Consider the following 24766-nt stretch of genomic DNA (forward strand, 5'->3'; position numbering starts at 1 on the left):
CTGTAAATTTCAGAATGCTCTTCTTCCCATGAGGAGGACCTCTGAGAAGGCACAAGTAAGCAATGGTTGGATAAGAAATTTCTGGAGAAAGTTCTGGAGTAAAGTATCCACAAATCCAGATCTCACAGAAATGAAATCTTAGTTCTGAAGGATACATAACAGGAAAATTAGAGAAGTATGTATACTAAACCTTGATTGATTTGATAACAAAGATTGAGCACCTCTGTCCATTCTGGTTGCAATTTCAGACTTTCATTTTCTCTGATGTGGAAGCTTGATTACAAGAACAAACATGGGAGCTCAGTTCAAACAACCATTTACTGTGCACATTAATTCTTCTTTGGAGAAGCTTTGAAAGCTTGTAGGAAATTGTAGGAAATTCTTGTGACCAGAAAAAGCCCAATTTTCAGAGCACCTGTCTCTGAGAGACTTTCTCTAGCATCACATCTCTCAGCCTCTCATTTCTGGCACGTGCATTGACTGTCCTGTGGGCTCCACAGAGAAGACTTTGAAGCATTAAAAGAGTCTCTGATATAGTGCCACAGCAATTTAATTATTTTCTTCCGTGCTGCCTCAGCTACACTAAGCTTAAGGAATTAGATGGGATGCAAGATTTTAGCTTTAACTTATAAAAATGCAAATGATCTGGAATTAAATTGCTCAGGAACTTGACTCTCCATCACACAATGATAAGAAGCACTTGAGCTGCAGTTCTTTCCCATGGCGCAGAATTCTGCCTGAGTGATTGCTGGACTGGGAGCCTTTCCACCTCACCTCCTCCAATCTCCAAAGAATTTAATGCGCTACAACGTACTTATCTTCCACTCCACCCTGTTTTCAAGGAGGAACTGACCTGAAGTACAGATCAGATTTTCAGAAAGTCCTTTCTGCTGTACTTCACATTTATATCCATGGAAAATCCTCCATCTGCCCAGACAGTTTTCCATGACTCCTTTTGCACAAGAAAAATCAACAAATACTAGCACATACCTTGTGACCCTTTGAGCCTTTACTCCACCTTCTTGATCTCTTCTGCTTTTGAAAAAGCAATTTGAAAGACCTCCCATTGCTGATTTTATGCAGAATCTTTAGAGGATTATAGCAGATAAAGAAACACAAGTTTTACAGAAGGTGAGAAACCAGCATGATTACAATTCATTGTCATTCAAGCACATAACAGACAGACAGCCTCTGCATCCCTGTCTCTTTTCCCCTGAATGTGGTGGGGAGTTTGAAAGAGAGAAGTTACTGTCTTTGCCTTCCCTGTATATTTTCTCACCAGATACACAGGATTATTGGAAGTCTCCCAGTAGCTTTCTTGACATAAGGGACTTAAGCTACATATACATATACATATACATATACATATACATATATGACATCTCTCCCTGATAGTTAATCTGCTTAAATCATCTTAGTTTCCAGATCTTATTGACCCTATCACCTGTTTATTGTTTCCTCACTATGAGCTGAAGTTTCCCCTTCTCCTTTACTCCCAGAGCCAACTAGAATTCTGTGCTTCTTCTGTGTGCCTTGCCCTGATGTGCTTCACCTTCTCTTCAATTTAATTCTGCTGTGGTGTCAAATCCATCTTCCAGGAAATGCTCCATACCCTGTATGTACATGGTCTATGCACCGACACACCCTTGGAACTTGCTTGTATGACCAACTTGCAAAACCTACAAGATACCTGGGCAGAGAGTGGCAGAAATGTAACTGAGAACTGAGGTTCTGTTAACCCATCTCCTCTTGTGATAAAGGCTTTTGAGGCTGTAAAACAGAAACACACTGAATCCATGCTTTGGTGTAGGGTGCAATATGTTGGAAGAAAAAAATAAACACAAGCTTTCCACTCTATATAGCACTTCATAAATATGTGTTTATTTCCTCATCTTTCACCAGTTTTACAGTTTTAACCAGTGCCTCGGTGGTAATGTTTGTCATACAATGGAACTTCAGATAGTTCTATTCTGTAGTTAGGAAATGAAAAAAATTAACTGGCCTTTCCATACAGAACTGCGCCAAATAATAATGAAACTAATTTTTTATAGCATATTACAGAGTTACCTAAAATTTCAACTTACATTTCTATCTTACTCCATGTACTGTATTTACACAGTTAACTAATTTATTATTTACATTTTTCAAATTCTGTAGTCATAAATCTTTTTATATTGTACATTCTAGTTTAAACTTTTATTACAGAAATTATTTAACACGCTTTTCAGACACTGCAATTTAAATATTTCACATGAGTTCTAGGAAATGACTGCCTGGTTTCACTAGTGACATGTCAAGATGCCTCCTTCATAAGAAAATACATATTACAAAGGAATTTTATCATATTCAGAATCTTGAATTTTGAAAAAACTAAGTACATGGGATGTAATAATGATAATGCTATTTCCTTTTCTATGCAATACTTTTTTTTGGAATGACATTTTACCTGAGATGTAAAATTATTAAATGTGTGGGTTTTTGATAAAAATTTGAAATTTTACATAAATGTTGGCCTTCTGTTTACTGAGAACTACTCCTATCTGCATAGATATATAAATGTTATTTATATATCTATATCATATTTTCCAAAAAAGTCTATATCTACATAAATAAACATTGGTATTCTATTAGGAAACTTCCCACTATCCTTAAAAAGCAATGTGCTCAAGTACAATATTCAACTTCTGACACAGACACAATAGTAAATGTGACCTCTAATGGTAATACTTCCTTCCAAGGGAAGTAAGAGGTACCTGTTGAATTTGGAAGACATGACAGACAACTTACGTGGACCCAATGAAGGAAATTTTATATATCCAGTCCCAAAAATGTTATGCAGGAGCATCTGACACAGCAGACAGCTCTGGGTCACCTTTCCATGTTACATGTAACTACCTAAATAATGTCTTAATAGAAAAAAGTTAATTATAGAAAATCTTACACCAGTTAATGCTGTGTTGGCTTCTCTCATTACAATGTGCATTTCTATTAACAAATGATTGCAGATACCAAGTTTAAAGCAAATGGTCATAGATTTCATTGTTACTTTTATTCTGCTATTGGTAGACACTGTTAGGCACAATATGACATTCCTTGTAAACATAAATTTTGATACATTAGACCACAAACTGAAGTTACAGAAAGCAGTACACAGACATGTAACAAGCACAGTTCCACTACACATTCCAGGCACAAATGCAGCCACCTGGGAGGCCTGACCCTGTATCCATCACAACTGAAACACCCAGCTGACGCCAGTGGAAACAAAATGCATCCTAGTTGCCAAACCAGGTTTCTGAAATAATTTTTTTTATCTTCTACCAAAGATTTCATTTACTTTTAAATATAGATGGTCTCACAATCACATGGTGGTAAAAATGTATTTCACTTTATTTACCCTGAAACACCTAATTATTATGAAGTCTGTGTGAAGAACTAAGGCCCCTAAAGCAAGTAATGTAACTAATACATTTAGAAAGCTCTCTTCAAAATATGTATCTACATATTTTTAAGAAGTTGAAAATAATCTTTCAATAACAAGTCATAAGAGAAAATCTCTTGAAGTTTTTTTATTTCCCAAACTTAAAAGTGCACTACACTTTCTGTGCAACGCTGTGCAACTCAAGAACCAAACTGAGGAATAGTAAGTCTGAACTTTTAAGTGTATTGCTTATTGCAACTCCCACCCTTCATAACCTGCTATGTGTATGGTAGGCACAAATTAATATGAGTTATTTACATCCAACAGAGCAAAATTAGAATTCTTATCAGAAAATATTTCTTGAAAGAAAACAGTGCACTTGAATTATGTAAGTTTTAAGAAAATATTCAGTATTCCATGGTTATATGAAGAAACATTAATTTTAGTCTATAAACTCATAGAGCATTTTTGTTCTGCTAATGACCCACAAGCAATCTGAGTATACAGTTACTGTTATTGTTGTTGGGAGCTAGCTCTCCTCCTCTGAATAATCAGGAAAAGGGTATTAAATTATTTAACACAAAAGCTTTGGAAAGATATATTAATTTTCCTTTTCTAATCGCTAGAAATGGAGAATAAGGCAACAACTGAGATAAAAATATATCTTGCTTAGTAAACCAAGCTTCTTAATACATTTCTTAAAAGTGAAATTTCATGCTGAAAAATTGCAAGGCCTTAAAAGAGAAACTTTAATTACTTAGACAAGACCATGCCTTCTGTTTAATTCACTATTTTAAAGCACTCCAGAATATATCAAGAGGGACTTATTTCAGTGTAATAGATGAGTCTTCAGCCTTAAGTAACTCCTTTTTATGGCTAAAAAGCTTCTATAGCATCCTTCAAGACTGAATAATGTTTAGAAAAATGCCACCAATTTCCATTACAACCTTCTATATTCTTATATCATAGAAGCAATCTAACCTAATTCCATGGAAAACAACAGATGGTGTGCTAATATCAGTGTCTTTTGAGTTATAACCAGACCCCAAAGCACAGGCCTTGCTGTCTCATATGGTCTATATGATCAAGGAAAAGTTCTTTTTTGCCACTCAAAGTAGACTTCACCAACCAAAACTGGCTGATATAGTCCTGGCAGGTGACACTGAAGTAAGGACAAAATCATTCCATAAGTAGTTTTAAGTTTAAAGTACAATTGAAAAACTGCTCAACATAAATAAGAGAGACAACTATTCTATTTAGAGAAGGGGAAAAAAGAAGAAAATTATAAGACTTCTGAACTCATTTTTCATGCTGAGCAAAAAAATTCACTTTTAAGTTCATGCAGTGCTCGATATCCTGCTTTGTCCACTTCTTTGGTATTCTGTTCTCATTCTGCAAATTCCAACAGAATTTTAATGGTCATCTTACTTCAAATGAAAGAGCAAAGAGCTGAAAGCATAACCAGAACAACAGATGCCATAATACTGCAGAACACGTTGCTTCTAATGATTTCTGTCTCTTTATATTCACTTCTTGTAATGATTGGGGGCGTCCGCAAATGCAAACTTCAGTCTGTAGGCCTCTGCTAGGAGCACACTGATGTCTTCATTTCCCCAGTGTACTGTGGGCAAATTCTGTAAAAATATCAGTAACTCCTAATTGGAAAGGAAAAAAAAAAAGAAGTAAATATATTTTGTCAAATAGCAGTGTAATAACTATGTGTTACTTATACAATGATCATTTATAAGCAACAACTCGTGTAGCACCTCTGTACCCCAAACAAACCTGAGATCCAGTTAGGTTTAGGATTCTTTACATAGATACTTGCTATTCAACTTCCAGTTCAGAAACTTGCTGTTAATTGTAGCTGAAATAGGGTCATTTGATAGATAATTTTTTTTTTGAGAAAAATAATCTGTGTTGCTGCCTATCCCAATTATTTTTATGCTCCAAGGCATGAAGTTATACAATTGGACAAATTTTCAAAATTATGGATGATTGCTAAGTCTGGGATTCTCTCACACCAATGCAAAGATAAGCTACTTCTCTACTTATACATGAAGAATTATGAAATAAATTATTATTTCAGTCAGTTGCAGTCAACTCCCACCTCGATTCTTAGCCCAGGTTTCCCACTCCCTGCTGGTTTCTGATCCCAACATATTATCCTGTGGGTCAGCTTTTCCTCTCTCTCATTTTAGGTTTAGCTGAAATTCACTTCCAAGAAGCCTAAGCCCAGAAACAGGGGTAGCAAGAATCTCACTGGCATACAGTGCCTCTATGTTCAGTTCTGATGAACATGCATCAAAACCCACCATGATCCTCAGCAGCACAAAGCCTCAAACCCTCATCTGCAGGCTGAGCCCTGCCAGCTCTGAGAGGACTCTTTGGAAGATCAGCTACCACAAATTGTCTCCTGACTTCATGCAAATAACAATTTTTATAAGGCTCCTAATTTGACTAATCTCTGGTAGTTTGCTCTTAAAAGAAAAAAAAACTGGTGACCCATAAGGTCAGAAACCCTCAAATGTGATGCAAAAGCCACCCTAGGCCAAATTTGAAGTTCATGTTTGAAAATTTCCATAGAGCAGATCACCTGTCTGTTTTAATTGTTTTGATAAACTGGGGCAAAACAGCAAAAGAGAAGTTTTGGATGAGTCACAACAAAATAAATGGGGCTTTTTATGATGGGAGGTATAAGGCAATCTTAGGAATAAGTGAAGTTGTTAAGCCTGTTTGTATCTTCTATGTGCTCTATTTTTGCAGAAAAAATGCAGACAATTTGTGCACATTTGTATACATGCATATGTATTTGTGAGGATGTGTATATTTTTATGTGAGTACATCTGTTCAGGTTTATTCTGAAGATCAGAAATAAGTGAACGGGAATGCAATTAAAACCACAGCCATTATCTTGTTATAAATCAGAATCCTGCAGTAGCATGTAAAAGTACCCAGGGAAATTATTCTTCTTCATAAGAATCTTATTTTCCTTGCTCCCCCTGCTCCCTTCTCTGCACCTTCTTTCATAGAAGATGGCTGCAGAAGCCCTTAGCAAGGATTCACAGATTTTAAGAAAAGCCAGGAGCAGAAATTAACATTAAATTATTTCTTTGTGTTTGTGAGAAAATTATTTTGACTTCATCTATTTCACAGTCTTGCTATACTGGTTCTTGTAATATGAAAAGAGAAAGGATAGAAGTTGAGCAGTACTGTATATTTAATTATGAATAATAAGTAGTAATACAGCAGAGTTAGCATAAGAATGTCTCTATTACACTTGAGAGAACATATTTTTAATAAAGTATTGTACAATTGTCAAAATCCCACTCTTCTAAAAAATTTCTATGTACTTATTTGACAGTTATGTTGATAACTGTAATTAATTAATTAGCAGTAGAGTGTAGGAAGGTTGTGTGGAGGGATCATAAATGCCTTCCTGCATGAAAGTTCTTTTCTCCTTTTACAAAACTTTCAAGCAGCCCTAAGACACAGCAATTAATTCAGTGAGCTTTGTGAAATTACCTCTTTTACTCTTTGCAGTCTCAAGACTTTTCTGGGTCAGACTACTGGTGCAAATGATTCACATTGCTGAAGCAGAGTTTGGGTTTTCTTTTGGGCTTTGGTTTTCTTTGGACTTTGGAATATCCAAAGACTATATCAACATATACACACCACAACATCCATGCTATATGAAATTTAACATATAGCTCAAATCTGAAATAGGACTGTTAGTGATGAACTAGTTTAATTCTTCTACCATTAATTTCAAATTTGATAATAGTTTTCATCTGAATTAAATATGTAAATAAATGGCAGAGTAATGCATTTACTGTCTCCAAGTCCACTTCTGTTTGAGTGGCCATTTTGCCACTGTTACCAGGGGAGAAGACCAAAGTCTAAGACTGATACTGACTAGTCAGTATCTGTTATAAATCCATGTAAAGTAACTGGCCAAAGACATACTACTTGTAGACCATCTAAAGATAAGGCTTATCTTCCTGTGATCTATTACAGAGCTTCAAAACTTGCTCAGATAGAAATAAAGCTTACATCTTTTTAAAGACAAAGTAAAAGTTGGCAAAAACCTCACTAAAGAAAATGTTATTTTCTTTAAATTAGAAAATTTTCTTTTTCTTTGCCTGCTAAAGAAATTCATGCTGCCTTTATTGCTGCATATGGAGCATTCTTTGCAAAGAAGAAAACTACTATAAACAAACTATCAAAAACCCCCAAACAAAGTCTTTGGATTTGAAGAATTGTACAAACACACTGCTTAATATTTAAAAGATCACAATGACAAGTTTGTCTAAAACTGCTCAATTCAGCAGTTTACAGTTAAAAAAAAAAGAGCAAGAATTACTACAAGTGACTCAAGGTTACTAATTTATTTTTAATTATCATTATTTTTTGCCAACAGATAAACAGCTAAGCAGCATGTACAAATAAGGCATGCATACTAACTTCTTGGATTCATTTTCCTATCCACAACAGTATTAAAATATAAGGCACTCTTTGAAATATGATGACTCATAATATGAATTAACATTTACCATTAAAAACTTGTAGATGATAAATTGCCTGGTCTATTTCAGACAAAAAAATGAGTCTAAAAATCAATCTTTGTAAAACATTCCTGGAAGAGTTTTGCTTTCTGCTTAATTTAAATGGCATTGTGATGACACCTGGCTGAAGAATCAGGGTAGCCAGTAGATCATCATCATCAGAGCTGGGCTTTCTAAAATCCCAGTCCAATGTTTGTTTATATTTTGGCTTTACCAACGAAAAATATGCTCAAAATTATGTCCTTTGAATTTGGCAAATAGAGTGCCCTGTTTTCCTGGACTCTTACTGAGAGGAGCAGCTACACTAATCCCTTGAACTGGTGCCCATCTGCATGGCCCAGCCTGCCAGCACAGCTTCAGCTCTATTTGTGGTGTCTGCCCTCTCATGCCACACCAGGGAAAGGCATCTCCCTCCTCCCTCCCTCCTTGCCAGCCAAGCAGAGGAGGATCAAGGTACCACTTGCATTTGCTCCTGCCTCTCATCAAGCACAAAAAGGGAAGAGATTTTAGTCACAGTGTTACTCCCATAGTTAGGGGCAGCAGCTGATGTTACCCAGGACAGTGAGAAAACTGGCATTTGCTAGCAGGGAGAAGAGAGGGCTAAGGCAGGATCTAAGAGCAGTTCCACACAGAGGGGGCTGGAAAGAAGAAAAGAGGTGCCAGAGGCAATAGTAACAAGCTGAAGCTAACTTGTCACACAAAACCAATCCTTTGCAAGGAGGGTGGTTGAGCAGCTTGCCAGGGAAACTGTAAATCTGTCCACTGGGATTTTCACAGCTCGCCTGGCACATCCCTGAGCAGGCTGCTCAAGCTCCAGTGCTACCCTGGCTTGCAGCAGCAACTTGCACTATGGACCTAACTTCCACAGTGAAATTTTCCAGTGTTTTATTTTTTAAAGGACTTGGGCTTAAACAGAAAAGAAATCCCAAAGTGCAACACAAAAAAACCAAACAAACAAAAAACAAAACAAACAAACAAACAAAAAAAACCCCTAAGCATTTACCACTTTGGCTTGCTGGGTCAGACTATGAATAAATTAAAAACCTATAAATCAAACTGACTTTTAAGTATGGCAAAAGATCCAAGTGTAAACTATATGCTAGCCTTTGTAAGGGATTTCTGGTTTACAGTGACATATTTAACCCACAATTCTGAAATAATTCTTCAGTATATTTGAAATTCAACATTTTTGTTACCAAACAAAACCCTTATTTTTTATAGAATTTCACTCATCATATTTCCACAACTTTAACTACATTTGGATTTACACAATACTTTGCACATGTGTGATTGTAAAACATGCTACAACACTTTATATATAGCATGCCCAACTATGCTACTATTTATAAAGTATTTTTAAACACTTAGAAGCTGCTATATAGAGCGCAGTTTTAAAGTAAATGTACCTTCAACATCTAATTTTTCTAAGATAATTAACATGTATTCCAGAACTACTGCCTTCACCTTGTAGTCAAGACATGACAGTGGTAAACATGCTGGAAGTGCTGGGGTATAAAAGCCCCCCTAGATGTATGAAGAGTAAAAGTATGAGGTCTGTTTTACACACAACAGTAAGAGCAATACTCTTACTGTTAAGCAATGGCTGTTGTCAGACACAAAATTATTCAAAATGTTATCCCAGAAGATCCAATACACACATCTAAAATAAAATACTGGACTACCAGATAGACAGCTCAAAAAAGGTGATTTCCAAAGCTTTTATTCCTCAGTTTCCTCTAAAATCAAAAAGGTCAAGGTCTGCTCCTTGTAGACTAAATCAAAACTGAATATTAATAAAACTTCACAAAATATAATTATAATAATTATTACAAAGTTATCAGCCTCTTTCTCCTCATTGAGATTTTAACCCAGTGAAACCTCAGCATATTAAAACAACTTTTTTAAAACCCCAAATCCAGAGCAAAGAAAGCAAATTTTATCATGTTTTGGAATCTGGTTTATTACCACATCTCCTTACAGTATGATGTCTGCTATAATCCTGTTAGAAATACAATTTTTAGCATAAGATTGGCCAATAATACTGGTGATTTGGCAATGGCTATCTGTAGTTGTTATGCTATTTACTGTCATCCCTACTGTGACTCCATATGTGGATCTTGAAGGAAGGAACATAAAAACCAGTTACAGAAAACATATTGATAGTTTATAAAACAAAATGACATTATTCTAATGAGTAGAACACTAAGGTATCTTCTGTGCTAATCAAAGCAGTATATTTAATTTGAAAATACAGAGTTTTTGTCTGTGTGAATTATTGACAAAGTTCAATTGCAAGGTTGTTTTGGTTTTGTTTTTTTTTTTTAAAGAAACTTAACAGGACATAAAACTCAGTAATAGTGTTTTCATTTTAGATAATATAAAATGGCAGTAACTAAAGTTAAAATCAAACTTGAACATACTGAGGACATTAACAGAGTTAGCTTTTAGTGTCAAAACTGAGAACCCATCTATTAATTTAACAAATAAAGGCACACCTAAAATGCAGTACTTTTCTATGAGAGTTGTTAATCCTTCCTGCAGTTAACTGCAATGTAATTACAGTCTGAGCACTCCTGGTCTGCCACACCTCTTTTATACTCATAGGCAGAACCTAAAATCTTGCCATACTTTATGATCATAAACTTGACAATATTATACTTTAGGACTGTATACAAGTAACTTAAAGGTAAATTAAATGTATATATAATCTTCAATGATTCGATAAGAAAATGCTAACAACTATAATTTTAATAAGAGCTGTATGTATTACACATTATGAACACATATAAAACACTGCAAAATTTATGCTGGCAATTTGATGAAATGGCCCCTTTATTTGTACTTTCCAAAGCTGTACTTGAAATACCAGAATATAGAACCTACTTTTAAAGAACTAATGAAGTAAAATTCTACTAAAAATTTATTTAGAGTAATTATTGAGACAACCAAAGGAGGAAACCAATTATTGCCAGGGAGAAAAAAAAAAAGACTCATTTATCTTTTTAGATAATTGTCACAGACATCTTTTATGAAAAATCCTTTCCTTAGGATTTTCCTCCTGAGAAGCTGAGAGGCCTCAGGAACAAAATGTAAACACTGATTATCTGCTGCTGTGGAATGCAACAGGTGGATCTTTGATTGGCCCATGTTAGTTGTTTCTAATTAATGGCCAATCACAGTGAGCTGGCTTGGACAGAGAGTCCAAGATAGAGCTGGATGATTCATACATCTGTTTGCAATCAGATGTAACCACTATACAGGCAAAGAAAAATCCTTAATATAGGGATTATTTAATTCCTGTTTCCTTTACAACATTCTCTTCCACTTGATTGTATTTGGGATTGTCAAGTGTGAAAGGAAAGGATGCCTAGTGCCAAGTGGGCATCCCCTCCCTGGGATCCCCTCAGTCCCTTCCCTGCACTGTGAGCAGACAGACAGACAGATGTGCCAGAGCTGCAGTGCTCACACCCTGTAAGAGCTGCAGTAGCCAGGCTGGCACGGTGCTGTGCCATGTTAACCTCTAATCCTCTCCCCAGATATTTAGGATGAGGGATACCTGCTGCTTTGGGACTCAGCCAGGCTCAGTACAAATCCTCCCCTGCCAGCCTGCTATCAAAGCAGTGACTGCAGTGCCCAGTGACATGAAAGCACAGGTCCAGCACACTCTGCAGAGCCTGGATGACCTTGTTCAGCTGCCTCAGTGCCACTTTCCCTTCTCTCTGCCCCTTGCTGTTGATACGATAGTCCACCAAATGAATACAGCTCTAGCTCTGAGACAAGTTCTCTATTCTTTCTTGAGTACTGCTTCTTGCAATACGCTCAGCAATATTCTCTATGATGCTGCAACTTCTTCCTTCTCCAGATGTCCCAACCTGCTACACAGAGTTGGAAATAATGAGCTCTATTTCTGGAGTGCTGTGCCTCTTATTAATTACCTGTGTCTTGGAGTCAGAGAAAATATTTCTTTCCTGTTGGGCCCAGCTGGAATTGAGAATACTACGATTTCAAAATCTAATATTAAAGAGATAGTAGGAATAGGTCACCTACTGCAGCTTAAGAAATATTTGCTGCAGATATGGGTTAAGAGGCATAAGTGGACCCGGATCCTTCAGTGGTACAGCTGAGTGCCTGTGCTGCTTCCTGAGCATGGAAAGCACACAGCAACAATGGCTCAGGTAGCACAGAACGGTCCCTTTTGGATCCTGGATGCAAAAATGCCTTCCTGGTTCCTGTAACTTCAAAGACTATGGATGAACCAAAACTTTGATAAGCACAAGATGGGGCAGCATTGGTTTATCTACGCTAAGTGGTAGGAGCATTGAAGTCTGCACTCAACACAGTCTGAAAGATCTGAGAGACATATTCTTGGCCAGTCGTAAATCAATGTCACTCTAAAACTTCCACCTGGAATGTGAAAGTTTAGAGGAAAGAAACAAGAGTTAAAAAACCCCAGCTCAAATATTTGCTGAAATACTGTAACATTAACCTTCCTAAATTCAATGCTAAATTTGATCTTTTCTTTTTAAATTTGATCTTCTTTCTTTTCTTCACATTCCTTTATTGTGCATTACTTACATTATGCTCCAAGAATTCCTTGAAATGAATATTAATTCTTTCAATCAGTCTTGTACATCTTAATTTTGACCTTTTTTCACACACCATGACATGTCAATCAACAGACTATAGCACACAGAACTCAAAACAGTAGGAATAATTTTTTTCTCTACAAAAAACAAATTATATTCAGAACTCCAATTAGACTTTTTGGATCTTAAAATGAATACTTTTTTTAAAAATCTAAATATTTTAAAGGTTATTTTCTTTTGCTACCAGCTTACATTCAGGACCTCAAGGACAGTGGCTCTCGACAAGGATATATTTTTTTAATATTTTGATTCAAATACAGTATAAATATATATACATAAATACATATATACTTTGATTCAAATATACATTTTAATTCTTCATTTCAACTGATCAATCTGCCATTAATCTTATTAAAACATAAAGAAGTATGCCATTCTTATAAATAATTTCATATTCCTAATAAGAATTTCACAGAAACACACCTTAACATCCTGACAATGAAAGCTTATGGAAAGTTGATGGTTTTATCATTTCCCTTTCATGTTTTCCTTTTCATGACTACTGAAAAGGTTCCAGGACTCAGCACACTAAACTAGCAATTAAAGTCCTGTTTCATCTGGTATGGATCTCTTACACAAGTCATTAGCAACCTTAGTCACTAATCATAAAGTATGTGGTTCTAAAGGACTCTGTCAGAGAAGCTGTGCTTAGCTTCAGCTCACTTAGCTGAAGAGATTTACATCTTCGTTTCCAAGAGTATTGGTTTAAAAGTACATTAAAGGACCACACGTCAGCTGGTATTATAGGTAGTCTTATAAAATAAAAACCAAACCCACAAGTAATCTTCATCCCTAAGACAAGAATCAAATTTGAATGCTAGATCTTTTTCTCAATTGAACTTACTATCCACGCATTATCATCTCAAGTTTGTAAGACAAGGTTAAAGAGTTAGAATCAAAACAGGCATTGGCACAGAACCTAAAGGATTTAAGGTCCCTTCCATCCCAAAACCTTCTATGATTCTATGATACTCAAACACTGATTTAAATTCAAACTTAAATTGGACAGTCAAACAAAAACAGTCCTAGTTTCTTTCTCACATTTAAACTAGAGAAAACAGAACTTTTATTTTACATATCTCATATGGAAACTGAGTATCTCAGGAAGCTTCACACTTGTATCCAGGAAATCGAACTGACAGTTCCAATTGCTAGAGCTCAGAACAGAACAGTCCTGAACTACTCTGATTATAATTTTTGCCATATTTTTCTATGAAATATTGTTATATTGATGGTATTTGGAGATATGTGTACTTCTTATGTACCAAAATATAAATCATAACAAATAAATAATAAAAAAGCCCAAAGCATAAATAATAAAAAGCCCAAGTATGTCATTTACCACTAGTTCCATCCAAAACACAACAAATACAGGAGAACAGATGCAAATATCCAGAATATAAAAAGTCATGAAGATCAGTGGTCATTCTATAAAAAGAAAATTGAAAGAAAATCCCTCCAAAAACAGAATGTACTGTACCAATTAAGGCTGCAGTAATTATGGCAGAATTTAATTTCTGAAATGACTTACCAATAAGTTACTACATTCTATCTATTTTTTTCTGTAGTCAAGCAGGATCAAAATATTTCTATAGCAGATTCCAAGAGAAAATTTACAGTTCTACCTTTCCATAAAGTCCATATGCTAAGCAATCTTCTTCGTTTGGTTTTCCTGACCATAATTTGGCAATGAATTTTAAGTGGGACAATTCTACAGCTACAAATTCACACATATTTCATTTCCTTATCTACAATGACTTAGATTTTAACACTGTAGTATGTATAGCTAAAAGCTAAGCCAAAAATAAAGGAAAGAAATAATAAAATACCAACTGAATATGATGAAGCACAGGAGCAAAGTGCATTAAAATTGTATGTATTTCTAACCAAAAGTAATGATTATGTTTTGACAAAATGCTGTAAGTGGTTCTGAGTAAACTCTCATCTAGCTTTAGAGAAAACATACATTAAGGATGACTGATGCAAAATTACCTGTTTTCTATAACTTAAGTAGTATTGCCTGAGATATGTAACTTTTACACCCAATAAATATGTCACAGTGCAGACCCTACTTAAACTAGTGTAATTTTAGAAGTAAAACAAGTAGTCCTAAACACAGCTCAAATGGAGTATTGTCAGTATCCGAGGGGATATAGGGCTGACAGGCCAGTTCCACTTCATTGCTCAACCACCAGCAAATGAAGCCATTTTGGTGTTTTGTTCTGAATAACAATCATTCCCCACTTGCCATGACAAAGCCCATAAAGCATTTGTGCTCCTCTAAGAGACTTAAGGACAGCAGTACAGAGAACCAATGACTTGGCAGTGGAAGAGACCTTCATGAAGATATCACTGTTAAAGGAAACAATCTGCCCCATCTGATAACTGAAAATTTCCCAGTTAACCTGAGGAGCCTCACAAAAATCAATAAGAAGTAATCTGAAAATCCCTTCCTCTCTGAGGAAAATGCCACTGTTCTAATTAAGAAATCAATTAGGCTTCCTTGGTGAGCATAGCATGCAGGCACAAGAACATAACACAGGGGATCACTCAAGTGCACAGGTTTTCCCAATGTACAAAAAACAACAACATCCACTCAAATTTCTATACATTCCTTGATGCCTTAAGAAAAAAAAATGAATGCTTCAGTCAGAGAGAAATTCAGTTACGAGAAATATTACTAAAACCAGAGAGAATCAAAATGGAGAGAAAAACACTTTTTTCATAATAATTATTTCAGCATGTGATAACTAGTATTACATAAACTGAATATGAGTAATATTTTGCTGTATTTCTCCCAGGTGTTGGGTTCTTACACCCACTTGGTTTTATAAAAATTCCAATTACATTAAGAAGAAGGTTGTGGCCTTCAGAGACTCAAAGAAAAGCCGCCAAAAAAATCTATCTGAAATGGTTATCCAAAGAATCAAAACCACACATAAACCAAATAGGTTTTAAGGCCAACATTATATCTAAATTCATTTTCTTTGGATAACTGGATTTGTGACAATATTATTTCTTTTACAAAACCATACCTTGTGAATAAAATGTCATTTTGTTTAAATAAATAAACATGACCAAAAAGTGTTTCAGGGTCTGGCAAAAACCCATACTAACAGTTCTAATGGATAAACATTTCAGTGATGCATTGTGTAGTATAACGTGTTTGATGGGCTGGTCACCGACAGTAACACATCTCTCATCTGTTTTGGCTTCTTTAGCAGGCAGATGAGAGGAGCAATTCCTGTATTTATCACGATAATCTCCTAGAAAGGACACTATAGCACAGCTTGGAAGATGTGACCTTTCCTCACAGAAGAGAATAAAGGCATCAACTACATGAAATACAACTTTCAGAGGTACATTGCTGCTGGCAGTTTCGGGTTGCTTTAATAGGCTTGCCTGGGAGCTGGCACTGCCACAGCAGTGCCGTGCCGTGCTCTGTCATCTTTTCTCAGGGGTGGCAATAGTTATGAAAGGATGTGGTAGAGAACAACAGCTATTAAGGATTTCAGATGCCCCTTTTTAACCTGCTGACCTATGGGGATCAGCGCCTGAAACTAAGCAAGATGTGTGAGAATTGTGAGGAAAAAAAATTAACACAAAGCTTTAGTGAACCAGCTCCTGAGGACTGAATGGAGCCACTGCTATTCATTCAGCTAACAGCAAGCAAATGCCACTGCGAAGAAAACAAATTAAGATGGGATAAATGAGAGCTCTTTGTATATTTGAAAAGGGATGTCTAATGCAAAAAACACTACAGAGAAGAAGTTGTGCAAAGATTTTACTCTTTAAGGCAGCTGAAAGATCTAACCAGGAGGCTATGATAGTAATAGTAAATCTGCCATAATGACATTTCTCGAAAAAATCTAATTCTGATTTGTTTACAAGGATGACAAAACAATAGGCATTTCAATTCTTGTTATTTTTACTGTCTTGCAGTTGCAAAGAGACAATTTTGATGTAAGACAGCAAAATCTGCATGCACTAGCATTTAGGAAACCATAGGAGAGAACAGAAAATTGAAAGAAAGAAAATTAATCCTCCTCCATCTTCTTGTCTCAAAGAAAAGCATATGTGACTTCATCCTATTACTAAGCTCATACTCCAAAAGCTTCTGGTTTCTCTTTGTTCTCTTATCAGTAGTTTTGATTGAGTTTGGTTGTCAAGTGTACAGGCTCCTGTGATTTTAGTCTTCTCCAGGGTTACACACTGATAAGGCCAATAATTGACATTGTTATGCAGCAGGTTCTGCTGAACAAATAAACATGGAAAGAAAACAGTTTTCTTTGTAGAGAGATGTCTCCAGTGACAGCTGTGAATTACTAACTAAATGGAAGTCCTGCCAGTGCATTTAGTTTAGCAGGTCACTTAAATTGCTCAGGATGAACAGGAGTCCTTTGTTCAAGAAAAATCCTTTTTATATTGAAATGGAGAAAATGCAGACATCTCTTTGTGGTATTTACTGAAAATAAATTTTAAAAAATTGGTTGGTGAGAGAAATATAGGATACGGGAATCAGAAATTGCTTTTTCTAGAAACTTACAGGACAGTAAAATCAGATTTTCATTCTCTGGAAGATTTGATTTAAAACTTGGACAGTAACAGAAGCACTCTGAAGTAGAAGCCATAAAGCAGGCTTACTGGAAATCCCTTCAGATTATACATACCTAGCATCACATCTTTCCTTTCCTACAGCAGGACTCAGACCAAACACAACTCTTGCCAACATGTGCAGATGAAGGGGACCCCAGTTGTGTATCCCAGCCTCTAAACCACACTGCTCAATCCCTAAGGATTTTAGTCCCAGCATCCTTAGAGGCGTAGAGGTCTGAACAGAAAATATACATATATTTCTTTTTACTTCATGTAGCCTTCCAGGACAAGGAAGGACACAACTTAGAGGCAGAACAAAATCAACTTGCTTCTAGAGTTCAATAATGTCATTGGATACTGTGACAAAAAATAAAAACAATAAGGAAAAATCAGTGATTACTCAACAATTATTGAACCTTTTTTTAACCAAAATAGTGCTTTTCCTCTGCAACTAGGCTTTACAGAGGATCACAATTTTAGACATATTCACCACTGCAATTTGGTTCTAACACTGTGCACTCTCAGTTGGTAAAGATAACTAAAAATTACTAGAGTCCAAAATGTTTAGAAGGTATTTGTAGACAAAAACATCATACATGTTTTAGAAATGGTGACTGACAATTCAAAATTATATTCTAAGGCCAGTTCATTATCTAACTGTTTCAACAACTGTGAGAGCTTCAGATGCTTTCTGTACCTACACATGCTAGCAACCATGTATGTCAGTGGGAGTATTACTCGACAGGTACACAGCAAAAATTTGGGGCTGGTTTCTAGAGTCATAGATGAGATCATTACTTATCCTGGTCTGACCTCCTGTGTGGATAATAGGAACTAAACCTAAACATATGGCTAGTGGTTTTTTTTTTTAAATTTCAAGAAAAACTGATTTGAAATCTTTAAGAGCTACACAAATTCATTATCAGTTAATGTCTTGGGGTTTTTTTCTGTACCAAATTTCTCATATATGAATCAATTCACCTATTGGTTTTCTTTTTGAGAAATTAAGTATGTCAAGTACTTCAGTCATGCTCTCGGAGCCCTCTCTATGTCTTTGACCTAAGACATAAGAACTGGATGCAATATTGACAAAGAAAGAAAACCACCAAAAGGCAAAACAAGCTCTTAGGTTCATTAATTCAAGGATCCAATCACTCCCATGTGCCACAGCATCATTCTGGGAGCTCATTAGGAGAGATGTAGGCATCACCCACCCTTTTGAAGCCACATGTCACAGGGTACAGTCTCACACTCCAGAGGTATGACCTATTCTAATTTACTTTATTTGCAGATTTTTTTCATTTGACTGTATCAAAATACAGCTCACCTGAAGAGTTCAACGGAACAAGTGATTCAGGATTTGTTTATGTAACTGCTCTGTTCTCCTCACTTTGTCAGAATGGTAAATCTGTGTCATCTGCAGATTTCTATTATCAGCTGTTTTGTTAGTGGAAATGCTGAATAGCCTCATACTGACTCCCACTAAAGAAGCCTCCTCTTGAAGATGATAAACAAAAAAATTTAGGAAATTGTATTATATTTTTGTTGATAGTGTTAAATGCTATTTAAGTGTACAGAATAAAGTAAACCACAGAATAAAGTAGACAAAATTATTATGTTGCACTTTTGCACCACCAATGTAGATTCACTTTTCAGAATTAAAGATAGAAATGAAGCTGTTAAGAATGACATGGGGAAAAAATGTTTCATTTGTTCTTAGCTGAAGTAAGAAAACTGGCTAAGTAAATACAAATAAATAATAATTATTAGAGAGATAATAAGTAAAGATGATAGAATTTAATACTTATAATCAAAACTATATCTTTAATAGCTTCCTGATCATATATAGTATTTGCTTCCCACTGCGCCTTCTGCAACAGATAAAAATTGCCACACATACAGGAAGCACTTACATGTTACAAGATTTCCATTAAAATCCATAAATAAAAATGAACTTCTAGTTCTTTTTGCAGACGATATTAGTAACTCATTACTATTGTTAGCTGGACACACTGTGGTCACCAGAAAACCAGACTCATTACAACATTATCCTCTGGTATGTTGGAGTTTCACTATTTACAGTCTTCCTGAAAACCAGGAAAAGCTTTGGATAGCCTACTGGTAAAGTGAACAAGCCCATCAACTGGAAGAGCTCTGATACCTATGCAGATATTTTAACAAAAACTGATTGAGTATTCAAAATCTACATGGAGGCAAAAAATAAATATCCAAAATTATCCAAGTAGCTAAAAATATCCAAAATCATTTTACTTTCTTTCTGAAAAGTAAAAATATATAAAGGTAATAAAATGGCAAATTATTTCATTGCAGTTCCACATTCATGACGGCAAATTATTTCATTGCAGTTCCACATTCATGACCTAGAGTGTATTGCTTATTGGTGAGTGATCATGTTGCCACAAGGGAAATGATAACACACTCAGCAAGACTGAAATAGGACTGAAGTATGAAATAGCATCCTTGCAGCCCCAGCAAAGCAAAGTCAGACTGCTTATGGTGACTGGAACCATTCCAAGCCTAAAGCTACCCCATTTATTTTCTAACACTGTGTTGAGATAGCAAAATTGCAGTAGGAATTTGGAAAGCCCCAACAGTCCACTGCTGATTCATGCAGTTAAATCATGCTGTTACTACATCATATTTATGCTGTTATCACACTACTTCATGATGGGAGACTTCATTATGGTCAGAGCCAGAGCAGATGATGAACTACACATCAAGAGGAAACATCAGTTGCTTGCCTGCATTAAAATACATAGTCTGAATATCAGGTGAAATTAATTCCAGTGATTAAGACCCATTCCCAGTTACAGATACAGTCACACAGAACCCTATTTCAATGATTATATAAACAGACATGTCTTGCCAAATGAAAGATTTAGCTGCTTAATTACATGAGAACAGCTATTTACATTGAGGCTTTAACAAGAGTTTTTATTTTTCTTTGATCCAAAGAGTCCTTCTTTAGCTGTGTGTGTTCTTTGTATCTTCAGGAATACTGTGGTTAGGATTTTTCAAGGGTTTCTTATAGTGCATCTTCACCAATTCTATTTGCCAGCTATAACAAATTACTTGAACAAAATTCCTGGGAACCCAAACAGCAAGAAAACCCCCTGGCTTACTAACAAGATTTTATCTGAAAAGTCAGATTTGGAAAGCACTATAGAAATACTGTCTATTCATCATCTACAACCTCCAATTAAAAATTCACATTTTAATCTCTAATTTCTTTGATCAAATCTTCAAATAAGCTCAATCATTGCAATAGAGTATAATTTTGGGTACTGAGTTTCTTTTGCTGAATACCTGAACTTTGGTTGCTCTGAAATAAACTAGAGTGTTTTTTTCAATTTTATGATATTAATTTAACTACTTAAAATATTTTTAGATATTTTCATCTTTCTGTAAGTAAAATCTAGATTTATTCTAATTCTCTCCCCACTAAGATTGTAGAAATGGGCATTATATAAAATAAATGTTAATCCACCTTCCAATTTTATGTTTTCAGCATTAATAATTTTGTTTTGGTCAACTTTCTTAATTCTGTTGATCTTCACCACAGCAATTTTATCTGAATTAGCTTCAGTATAATTTGTTGACACACTTGACAGTCTGGCATTACTTTTCTACAGCAAATATCCACTGTTATGTAGATATTTTTATCTTAAGGCTCAAATTGTTAAGACAGGCAACTTTACTGAAGTTAAAATTTGATAATTCTGCAATTAAGACAAACCCAATGTTTTGTCTGAGAAAGAGTAAGTAATTATGATGAAACCATTCAAGATACAGCATGACTGTAATGTAGCAAAAATGAAATCTAGACTGACAACATCCAATGGAATTTAGAAGAAACAAAAATCCCCTCCAGTGCCCAGAAGTGTAGTATTCTATCAGGTGAAAATTCAAACATCATGTAAAGTTACACATTATGCGCTGTTCCAAGGCACAAATCATAGCTGGAATGTATATAAAAGAACCCATGAAAAAGCACAGTTGGTTTTTTACCAGATAGCATAGACAGCTTCTTCTGGTTTGGATGGTTTTGGCTGGGCTTGTGGGGGCTTCTTTCCTCATTTGCTCATTTTTTTAACATAAAGGGACATCCAACATCTTTAAGATTTTGCCAGACTGAAAATTTCTGGCTATAATTTTATTTTCTATTGGTAGAAGGCCTTCTCTGGTTTTGGTACCTAAGACTGGCTAAGAACAGCATGTCCAGAACAAAACAGCTCTTTTTAAAAACACCCTAATATGGATGCAAAAACCTCAGCTCAGCTTTTCCATATGATTTTCTGTCAGGATTTTATGCAGTATTAACAACGATACATGTAAATCTTAACTATAAAACAGAAAGACTAAAACCTTTGCATCTTAGTAAAATGCTCTGCAAATTATATTTGAATTGCTCTGCATATTTGCAAAACATTTTTTGTTTTGAAGCCTATTTACTGAACTTATATTCTATTGATTCTCAATGTGCCCAAGTGAATATGCTTTGAAAAGAGGTATGATTGTATTTATGTAGCAGCAGAGTGCCTCTGGATCCCTGAGAGCCTACTCAAAATATTCAAAATGCTATGCCTTTTTTTTTTGCTCTGTGATCAGTTTAACTCTTCAACAGCAGCATTTACTAAAAATGGTGAATTTAATTTGTCAAATAACTCAACTGAAGCCAAAATCAAATTATTATTCTGGTTCACTTAAAGCCATCCAAAGACCTAGAGGGTTATCAAGAAACTACTTTATGGATAAGAGAACAAAAATCAATCTGTATTCTTGCATCCTTCCCAAAGGGTTATTAGCCCAGCAATATTCACTGCCCGTTCATTCTGTGTGAATACTTGTAACCATATTCTTTTTCCTTTAATAAGCAAAATAGAATCCCATTTCAAAATAGAATCCCATTTCAATTAGGACATGCACAATGTGATTTTTAGATGTAATCACAACCACTTAACCTAAAGGTTATTAGAAAATTGTGCCAAAGCCATAAAGATTTAGAAAAAGTTATTTATATAAATTTACTGAAAAAAGGCCAGATCTGTTAGAAACTGTCGAGAGTCCTCTGTCCCTAAACAGATATTTTCCCTCTTCATATATAATAGTCTTTCAAAGAGTTGGAGGAGAAAAAAGTTTAAGTTTCCTTCCAACTTCATTTTAACCTACAGATTTATGAATTCTAAGATAACATTACATTTTCATAAATTTGAATTCACTGTGCTCTTTGCACATTAGAAGAATTAATGATAAGTGTCCTTCTGAACAACTTTTCGACCTCTATCTTCTGCAGTTAAATAAACAAAACTGTGGCTCCCCTGTATCATAGAAAAAAAATGGTACTAAGGTTTTGGACAGTTTATTTGTTTGAGTTTTTTTCCCAAAAAAACCTATCCTCACCCTGTGCAATACTCTGATAATGTGAAGAAACATAAAAGCCATATGGGCGCCATCAGTTGTAAGACTACATTACAGGAAATATACAATCCACATTATACACGGCATTGTAAAATAATTTTCTGATCTTGCAATGTCCAAGTACTGTTCAAGTACTTGCACAGTAAAATCCACAGTAGAAAATTCAAACCACAGTATTGCTGAAGATACAAAGAACACACAAAGCTAAAGAAGGACTCTTTGGATCAAAGAAAAATAAAAACTCTTGCTAAAGTCTCAATGTAAATAAGCTGTTCTCATGTAATTAACAGCTAAATCTTTCATTTGGAAAAACACGGCTGTATAATTCTATAATCACTGAAATATGGTTCTGCGTGACTATATCTGAAACTTGTAATGGCTCTTAATCACTGGAATTAATTTCACCTGATATTTATTTTCTTCATGTATTTTAATGCAGGCAAGCAAGTGTGAAACTCCAAGTGCTGCTCTTCGGCTCAGGAAAAAGTTGTTATCCATCGTTACATATCTCATGCATGAATGCTTTATGATCCCATCAGAATATTTGAATCCAAACACTGGTTTCTGTAACACTGTTCATAAAGAAACCTCCTTTAAAATAGCAATGATTGTGTTACATTCTGTCCAGGCCAGTCTCATTCACTCTAAAAGCTGCATTTGCTGTTCATTCTTGTTGCTACATCTGAGCCTTTTTATTAGGTGGCAGTTAATTCTGCAAGGACAATCTTCAAGAAAAACAATCTCATAAGAGACATAAAGCCACATTAACATTATCCTACAATTAAAAACAGCACTAACAAAAACAATAAAGAAAAAAGCAATTAATCTAGCACAGATTTCACTAAGCAATTTCCATTAAAAATTGAGAATTAATTCCTAGGGAAAACAGGAAAAGCTGACCAATTACATTATAAGGTTAATGGGATTAATCTAATCACATTCAAAATATGCAATTTTCAGGGAGCAAAATGAAATAAAGATTTTGGTAAACTGCAGAACTTTGAAGAAACTACATATTCAGCTTCACAAGATTAAAGAGCTGAGATCCTAGAGCTTTTATGGTACCCAGAGTTTGAGACAGAAATTATTACTATGCCATTGTTACTGCAATGATCTCTGAAGTTCTACATCCAGGAAAATGTCCATGTCTTCTATTTGTTTTAATCCTTTACATTTCCTTCTTCAAGAAACTCTGATTCTGAAGAGACTGGCAGATAGGGACAAAGTGATATGTTGGTAATACTCTTTTTTAGGTTGCTCTGCTAATTAGTCATTATGCAAAATGGGTAGTAATGGAAAGGTTTAAACCCAATCAATAAAATACATTAAAACAATTATTGGCAAGAATATACAGAAAACATAGTGTGATTTTACAGAATAACTATAAAGTAAAGTAAAAATTAATTCTAGAGCTCACTCAGTGACAGTAAAAAGTAGGATCCATTACTAAACAAGAAGTATTTTCCTATTATAATCACAAGAATGCATTTCCCACAAAAAAAGCCCAAATCACATTCAAATCCATAACACTAAAATCCTTAAATTCAAATAATAAGAATAGAGGGGTACACAAAGGTAAGGGCTCAGGTGTCTCTGAGGAGTCAGGTAACCCTGTCTGAAGAAGGAATGCCTGCCAAAGAAACAGATACTTCTTCCATGAAAATATGCAGAATGTAAAGTGATCTTCCAAGCAATATGAATTGTATAAACACTATGTCCTACAGGTTTTCTCCACACAACAGCAAGTTTTAGAGGAATTACGTTCAATAGTCTTTCCCTCTATCACGCAGTCTCTACTGGAGCTTCCATCCCTCTTCTTTACTGGCAACATCTCTGGTAAAAATCAGTACAGGAAACAATATTTGGGCTTGCAAAAAGACATTCACATCCTCAAGGAAATCTTCACAGAGTATTTAATATTCAGACCATTAAATGTAGGATTTGACAGATTAATTCTAATTTCTGTCAATGCCATATTCCTTCATAAATAATACAGTGACATAAATATTTGCACAGGATAGGGTGAGATCAGAAGTGACTAATTCATACATGTCTTTCCACTGACTACAAATGTAATTTAGAAGTGACTTTATTTCTAA

General features: G+C 35.2%; 1 protein-coding gene across 1 annotated transcript in view; it reads right to left on the reverse strand.

Annotated features, from left to right (window-relative positions):
• Nucleotides 1-1859: 1859 nt before the first annotated feature.
• TBC1D22A (TBC1 domain family member 22A) overlaps nt 1860-24766 on the reverse strand; it is a 165647-nt gene continuing 142740 nt past the window's right edge. The window contains exon 14 of the mRNA XM_031059009.1: nt 1860-5076. Within this exon, the coding sequence (XP_030914869.1) occupies nt 4948-5076 (129 nt within the window). The 3' untranslated portion in view covers nt 1860-4947. The remainder of the gene's footprint in view (nt 5077-24766) is intronic.

The sequence above is a fragment of the Geospiza fortis genome, unplaced genomic scaffold, assembly GCF_000277835.1.
Source record: "Geospiza fortis unplaced genomic scaffold, GeoFor_1.0 scaffold424, whole genome shotgun sequence".
In the NCBI taxonomy this organism is placed as follows: Eukaryota; Metazoa; Chordata; class Aves; order Passeriformes; family Thraupidae; genus Geospiza; species Geospiza fortis.